Here is a 7,504-nt window from a genome sequence, read left to right as displayed (position 1 = left end):
CTTCTCCGGTAGCGCGATCCTGCGTTGCAAGCGCCGCTGCAAAGGAGAGACCAGCCCGCCTGCGCGCCGCGCTGCCGGCGGCCCCGGGCCGCTTCGGCCCTCTTCCCTGTTCCTTTCAGATCCCTCTTTGCACAGTTCGGAAGAAGATAACATTGTTTGTATGACGAATTTATTTATACACATTTACCTACAAAATATACAGCAGTTAAAAATAATGGAAGGGCAGGAGAAAGAATTACTGGAAAGATTATAGAAGACGGTTTTTAATGTCTCAACTGACTTTAAAAAAAAACAAAAAAGGAATATTGGTTAAGTCAATAGGCTCCCTTTAAGAGGCAGTCTTGCTTGTAGTTATGGGTTACTGAACTTGCAACAGCTTTGCAGTCTTAGTCAATTAAAGGAGTTTAAAACGATTAAAAAGGCACCTTGAACACTTAAACTCTTAAAACTATTTACAGTGCTAACCAAGAAGTTACACTTTATGCATATAACATGCACACCTTGTTTTTAACACTTGAAATAACAAATTTTGTTAGTTTGTGGCACTTTGTATTTACTTCACCAAATAATTTGTATCTGAAGTTAAACATTTCCAATACTAGTTTCATATTCAGACTATCACAGCATAAAAATCCACTCAATATCCTGGGGAATTAAGATACAGTACAATCTTACAATCAGAAAGATGCAAGCATATTTAAGACAATTTTTAAAACATTAAAATCTGATTAAAACAGCAGTGTCGTGAACCAGATCAAACAATGAGCTACGTATGACCACAAGGAAAGTGGCTAGTGCACTATATGTACAGTTTGACAAATGTGATCCTCGATCAATTTGCAAAGTTCTTAAACAATAAGACCAGTTTTCTCCAGCACGGGCAGACAGGCAGTCTTTCTGCAAGCCTTTTAGCCAAAAATAGTGACCAGGAAACAAGGACAGCTGTAATGAGTAAGTGTGCTAACAAAAAGTCATGGGAATGGTAAGTGTTCCTTTCAATACTGTTCATGAGAACAACAACAACAAAAATCCATACAGCAAATATTACTTTTTTTTTTCCTCTGAACATTGGCATCGATCTGCTATTTACAATAGTTTACAAAGACACGTAACACAAATGAGGTTTGATCTTCAAGTTCATAACCAATTAACATACTTCACCTGTATGTTTTGTTCTAGCTGAAGTAAAAAAGTGACACTAATACTGAAAAAAGAGGTAATCAGAAGTAGCAAGAGCACTGATAATATGATAACAAAGAATTTGGAGAAATATTCAAGAAAGTAATATTGCACACTTTCACTGTCAACTGTATAAGACTTCTGCTCCTAGGCAATGACAACCAGTCCTGTTTGGTTTTTGCTGTCATACTACCTTGAAAAAAAGGTCATTTTTGGTTTCCATGGCAGTGGAAAAAACTGAAGGAAGATGGTCCTTATTGAACATGAGGCCTAGGTTTCAGAATTAGTTTTCCAGTCTGCAAAACAGAAAAAGAAAATAAAGTTTAGACCCTGAAAATTTAGTCTAACAATAATGCTTCAAGTTCAACACTATAAGCTAAGCTTAAAATGACACATGGAATAATACGGAGTATTCTATATTCCAGTTACACACACACTTTTTTTCTTAAGACGTGCGTGCATGCATCCATACACACACACATATATACACACACACTGTTCACTAAAAAGACTTGTGCATTTTTTAATTTATTTGCATCTTTTTTAAAAAAAAAAGTTTAGGCAATGAGCTGCTAACACTTACATCATCACAGGACATATTATATTCTGCCAAAACAGTTCGACATCGGGCTGCTATACTGTGTGGCTTGTGTCAAGGAAAACAGCTACTTTAAGTCAAAACAGAAAAAGCAACATTAACATAGGCTTCAATATCAGCAGTAACTACAACACTTAACCTGACAAAGACGATCGAAGGATACATTGATGGCGCCACCACTCTTTTATGTATTCCAGCAAAGAACAAGCCTATTAGGGTAATACAGCTAATTGTGAAAAATGGATGGTTCCAAAGTGATGTGAAAAATGACACCTAGGAAAGAAGTCAGATTAGTCCTAGGATGTACTTTCTAAAACATATAGAAAGTTGGTGTCTAGTCACTTAATTCAAAGCATATTGCTCTTAACCATTTCTGTGTACTTGTGAACAATTCCTTAGAGACACAGTCTAGTAGTAGCATTTTGCCAGGCGGTGTCCCAATACGTATTCCATAACAGTTCCAGAGAGCTTGAGAACTTAACTGAAAACATTCTCCCACTTTCAGGGAATGTTTTAATTAAAACAGACAATTAAATGAAATATTGTTTAACTAATATTGTTTAACTACCAAAACCTAAAGGTTTTCTGCCTAAAGTTTATCAATTTGACAATGACTGCTTTGGGTGACTTTGTAGATAAAATTGAGGCTCCTAGGGGAAAAAAAAAAAAAGACTGCAGAGTGGTCTATGCAATTAGTTTGCCTGTGTCATTCTTAATTTAGTCTTTATTATTCACAATCATTTCATATGAGAGAGACCTTTATAAGCTATCTAAGAGTTGTTCTACAGTGCTGTTGTCCTATGAATTTGCCCCAGAAATCAGGACAACTGCTGCTGCCTCATGGTTTTGATTACACTTGCGGTAGTATCTACATGGCTCTATTCCTGCCATGTTAAGTGCCCAGGTACAAAACTCATCTTTAGTCTTGCAATCTTCAAGATACTGTAACACTTGATTACAGCACCTGACTTATTGTACAGATTAGTATAATTCTACTGCAACATCAATTTATGAAACAGATTACATTCAGGATCAGCATGATCTTTACCTTTTGTGTCTCAGGATCTATTAACCAGTTCCAAGCACCAGTTGCTGTGCAGACTGATACCACTATCAGAATCACTGATAAAGAAAAGAATGAGAGTCATAAGCAGCATAACTCACTCACAGCAAAAAGCATTTATGCTTCATTAGAAACTTTAAGTGTTTACTTCTTTGCCCACTTCTGAAGGAGGAACAACCTCTACTTGGAAGGTAGAAATGAAAACAGGCAAAGAAAATTTTACTGTTCGAAATATTAAAAATTCTGTACAAGTTTCCTGGACAGGACAATTAGGTACCAAAAAGTAAGTTATGTCAAGTAAAAACATCCTGATGCTTCAAAGAAATGAAAGTTTCTAAGATAACACAGCTAGTAAAAAATATACAAGTTGGAAGACTGGAATAAGAATTGCACCAAATGTTCTTGTTCAGTGTGACTTTTGAGATCATATATTCTGGGCTACAAAAATGCAGAGCCATTAAATTTCAGAGTGGAACTAAAGCTCCTGTCCTGCTAGCTGTTCTATATAAGAAAAGCCTGAAGAATTACATCAACAATTTAAGTTGAACATCTACATTCTTTTATGCTTTGTCCATCAACACACTTATTAGCAAGGAAAGCAGAGAGAAAGAAACAAAATTTAAACAGGAGTTATAAGGTATGTTGTTATTAGCACATAAAGACTAACAAAAACCTCTACACATCCAGAATGGCTTGGGAAGAATAATCAGTTCACTATAAATGAAAAATGATAGATATAAAGTAGAGTAACATAAAATATCAGACTGATCTTGAGAGATTTAAGGTGGGGGAGAATGCAAAGAAGAAAACGAAAAAAAAAAAAATTCAGAAAAAAATATAAAAGTAGAGAAAGCTCAAATACCTATAAAGCTTTGCATCTTCCATTGGAAGTTTGGCAGTTCTTAGTGTTTTCCACAAAGCCTGAAGTTTTGAATACAAATAAAGTGTTTTACTAGGGAAAAATGGGGGGGGGGGGGAAAGGAAAGCCAAATCCCAGATTTATTGGCCTTTAGGATCATAGGAAAGAGCCTGAAAATCTGATACTTGTGAAATATTACATTCAGGTTTGTAAGACTGCTATAATTTAGCATTTTTAGTTGTATATTCCTTATTGATGCTACAAAGTTAAAAACAAACAAACAAAAAAAACCCCCAAAACCTGAACAATCTAAGAATCATTCAAAGTAAACTACAAGGAATTAACAGAAGTTATATTTTCAAGAGAAAGTTGGAAAAGGTCTGCCCAAAGAATAGGACTTTTTCTCTCTAACTAGTGGATAACTTCCAGGGTAACAGGAAGAAAATTTAGCATCAAGTTAAACACTCTCATTATAATTAAAGTAAAAAGCCCCTCTCGTATGCGAATTACAAAACTACCAAAGCAAGCAGTTAGTTATGTAAACTAGTGGGCTTAATACCAGTTATGCAAACTAGTTATTTCAATACTTGTAATATTGTATACTTGTATAACAATTTGCAGATACAACCTGTATACTTGAACATTTCTAACTTGTACATTTCCAGTACTTTTCTTCTAATAGATTATCTGACATAGGAGCTAGCAATTTTGGAAGCCAAATGCATCCCTAAAGCAGGTACCACATAAGTTGTGCCTTTACAAATATCTGCTTGCCTCAAAGTTGCTCTGAAACAAGATTTTTTTTTTTTTTTTACAGTATAGTCATTCCTTGAGTCTCGCTTAATTTAAAATGAACCTCTTGGCCTCTCAGGAAAAAAATGCTATATTATGTATGCTAAAACAATTTTGAGTTCTTTGAATATAGAAATTTCAGCAGAATCTTAGGACAAAAAAGCTGTCTCTGTCCACCATGGACTACAGATCCCAAAGACTGTTGGCACTATTTCTTGGGGGCTTTTTTGGTTGTTTTATTCCCCTCCTTTTTAAACTTTTCTATTAGAATTGAGATGAGGATATATTCTACCCTTTCTTCTCCCTGCTTCAAGGCCCGCTGCAGAATTTTTTTTTCACCTGCACTTTTACAAGGTCTACCTAACCCCATTCTACCTCATTTAAGCAACTGTTGTGACTGGCTGGGCAGCCTGAGCCTTTCAGAAAAAATAAATTATTGTCTCAATCATTTCCAAAATACTTCAGCCTTCAAATGCATTGAATTTCAACCTCACTTTTCAAACTCTGGCTAGAATATTAATTTTAAACAACATATCTGCAAGGACAATTATACAAGGCATTTTTTAAACCATGAGACATAAACTAACTCCTTTAATTTTTTGCAAGCTTTTTGATCTGTCAAATTTATATGTAGCCAGTGGTGGGAATGCTCATTGGGACCTACTACATTGCTTCTGAACAATAACTGGGCAAGTATTAAAAACTCTTGTCGTCCTGCCTTTGCATTGTATACTAGCCTATTTTATTTTAGCTCTAATTTAACACATTAGAAGCTTCTTGCAGTATGTATGTGCCTGCGCACATGCCAAAGAAATTGTAAGAAGATTTTAAGCACAGATTTTTGTTGGGGCAAACATAAATCAAAGACACACACTGATAAATGTAAAGAGCTTATCAAAGAGACAATCCTATTTATCCCTTAGAACATTAAACTTACTTCTCCAACGTCCTGTAGCTGGTTGCAAACATGCAATATATTCAGTAAGTCTTCTTTCAAAAGCTTTGAGATCTGAGGAGAATGTACATCAAGCATGATTAGATCTTCATATATTAGCCAAACTTAAGTGAAAAAGTTGCAAGGAATTTATTTGCTCCCTTATGCACACCCATCCCAACCAGGCAGAGAAAGCCAACTCATTGATCATTCAAATGACATTAAGTAAAGTCAGAGCAGCTTCACACAAATCTAGCTAGAGAGTAATGATGAAGTTGCACTAAATACAAGAAACATTCCCACTTATGGGAGAAAAAAAATATATAGTGACGGAATCAGAATATTGTATACATCAATTGTTCTTTAATAATACCTAGACATAGATTTAGAATAGCTTAAATAATCCCTCCACAAAGGGAAACATGTCATACTTTTGAGTATTATGTATATCAGGAAGCTATTAAAGTTCTATTATTTACATATTGGTGAATGAGTTTCACATTTGCTAGCTGTTCAGGGGATTATTTTGAGCAGCGTGGCCTTGATGACTTTGCCATTTACCAGAAACCTGGTATGCCATATGCTATTAAAAATAAATTTAAAAAATCACCACGCAGCAGACATTAGGCCAAAGATCTTCCACTTTTCCCCCTGCCCCCCTTCAAATAAATCTCTATATAGGGCTTTTTTTCCTATTGGTATCGTTTCTTAAGATCTTCCCATTTAAATTGCTGTTAATGCTGAATGGCATTTCAAATTCATAGTCCTAATTCATTTAAAATAATAGCCAACCACACATTTGTCTACAAGGAGCTGCTTTGCCTTCATTAGATCTAAACTTCTGCTTAATGAGGTCAATATTTGACAATATTCTGGTGGAAGCTAAAATTCTACCTGGAGTTAAGCTTTTATTGGCATAAACATATAGGCTTTCAAATAAAGTCCTTCAGTTACCATCAGTCTTGGAAATGTTTTCTTTCAACTCATAACTATTGCTGAATTATTTAAACTACCTTCACAAATCAATTAGAGAAGAGGATTAGAAGAAATATACCCATTACGACGATTACTGAGGCAGTTTTTCACATTGTAACTTTATTCCTAACGGGTTTGCAGGGGAATTCACGGGGGGAAATTACAGCATCTTGACATTAGCCACAAAACAGCTAACTACCTTTAATTGCTGTCAGCAGCGCAGTAGTTAGGGCCAGTCCTGGGGAAACTAAGCCGCTGCCAGCAACTACAGGCAACCGGCTGTTCCCCGACCAGCACAGCCCCCTACGACCGGCCCCTGAAGCGAGAGGGGGACGCGAGGCGCCACGCGAAGAACCGCTCAGAGGGCGATACGAGCCAGAAGGCGGGGACGCAGGGCCCGCAGGCACCCGCGCCGCGCTGAGAGCGCTCTCCCCCGGCAAGGGTAAGCACAGCTCGGACAGCGTTCAAGCAGGCAGAACAAGGAAACCCCAGCTTTCGGAAACCAGGAAGCTTTCCCGCTCGCCGTAACCTCCCGGCGGACGCCCCTGCTGCGAGAGCCCCCCGAGGCCCGGCCCGCGGCAGCCCGGGCGGCGCTGGGCTGCTGCACCGCCCGGCCGGGAGCCGCGACCGGCGGCCCCAGCGCCCGCTGCGAGAGCGCCGCGACGCCGAGGCGCTTCAGTCCCCGCGGGCTCCTCTGCCACCGCAGCCCCGTGGGGCCCCGCACCCTGCCGCGGAGCCCAAGCCCGAGCCGAGCCCGAGCCGAGCCCCCGCGCTGCCGGGCGCCTTCCCGGGGCGCAGGGCAGCCCCGCGGGCGCCAGGCCGCGCGGCGCCGGGGCCCGGCGCGAGGGGAGGGGAGGGGCGGAGCCGAGGCCTCACGGGCCGCCTCGTCCCCCGGCGGCCCGGTGCCCCCAGCGGCCCCACTCACCCTCGGCCTGCTCCAGCGAGTTCATGGCGGGCACGGGGAGACGGGGAGGCACCGAGCGCTGCCCGCCCGCCCGCACAGCAGCCCTCCACCGAGCCGGGCCCGCCCCGCGGCCGCGCGCGCGCCGCCCCCCCGCAACAACGCCGCGCCCCACTGGGCAGCCCGCCCATCGCCACGCCCCT

The 7,504-nt window shown here is 40.3% G+C and overlaps 1 protein-coding gene across 1 annotated transcript; it reads right to left on the bottom strand.

Annotated features, from left to right (window-relative positions):
• Positions 1 to 152: 152 nt before the first annotated feature.
• CNEP1R1 (CTD nuclear envelope phosphatase 1 regulatory subunit 1) lies at positions 153 to 7,417 on the bottom strand. Its single transcript, XM_067302565.1, has 6 exons — positions 7,326 to 7,417; positions 5,429 to 5,500; positions 2,826 to 2,899; positions 1,941 to 2,050; positions 1,763 to 1,817; positions 153 to 1,475 (listed from the first exon to the last, which is right to left on the bottom strand). Exons 1-6 carry the CDS (start codon positions 7,348 to 7,350, stop codon positions 1,434 to 1,436), a joined length of 378 nt encoding a protein of 125 aa, XP_067158666.1. The 5' UTR covers positions 7,351 to 7,417; the 3' UTR covers positions 153 to 1,433.
• Positions 7,418 to 7,504: the final 87 nt, after the last annotated feature.

This window comes from Apteryx mantelli, chromosome 10 (genome assembly GCF_036417845.1).
Source record: "Apteryx mantelli isolate bAptMan1 chromosome 10, bAptMan1.hap1, whole genome shotgun sequence".
NCBI classification, from domain to species: Eukaryota; Metazoa; Chordata; class Aves; order Apterygiformes; family Apterygidae; genus Apteryx; species Apteryx mantelli.
Note: the sequence above shows the minus strand (reverse complement) of the source record. Positions and strands in the feature narration are given on the sequence as shown.

What these genes read in the sequence shown, in the direction of transcription:
- CNEP1R1 (XM_067302565.1), bottom strand. Translation starts at nt 7,350, where the DNA reads ATGAACTCGCTGGAGCAGGCCGAGG. An exon ending in AGCTACAGGACGTTGGAGAA is followed by an intron (nt 2,900 to 5,428) that starts GTAAGTTTAATG and finishes TTTCTTTATCAG; the next exon opens with TGATTCTGATAGTGGTATCA. An exon ending in AGAGTGGTGGCGCCATCAAT is followed by an intron (nt 1,818 to 1,940) that starts GTATCCTTCGAT and finishes CAAGCCACACAG; the next exon opens with TATAGCAGCCCGATGTCGAA.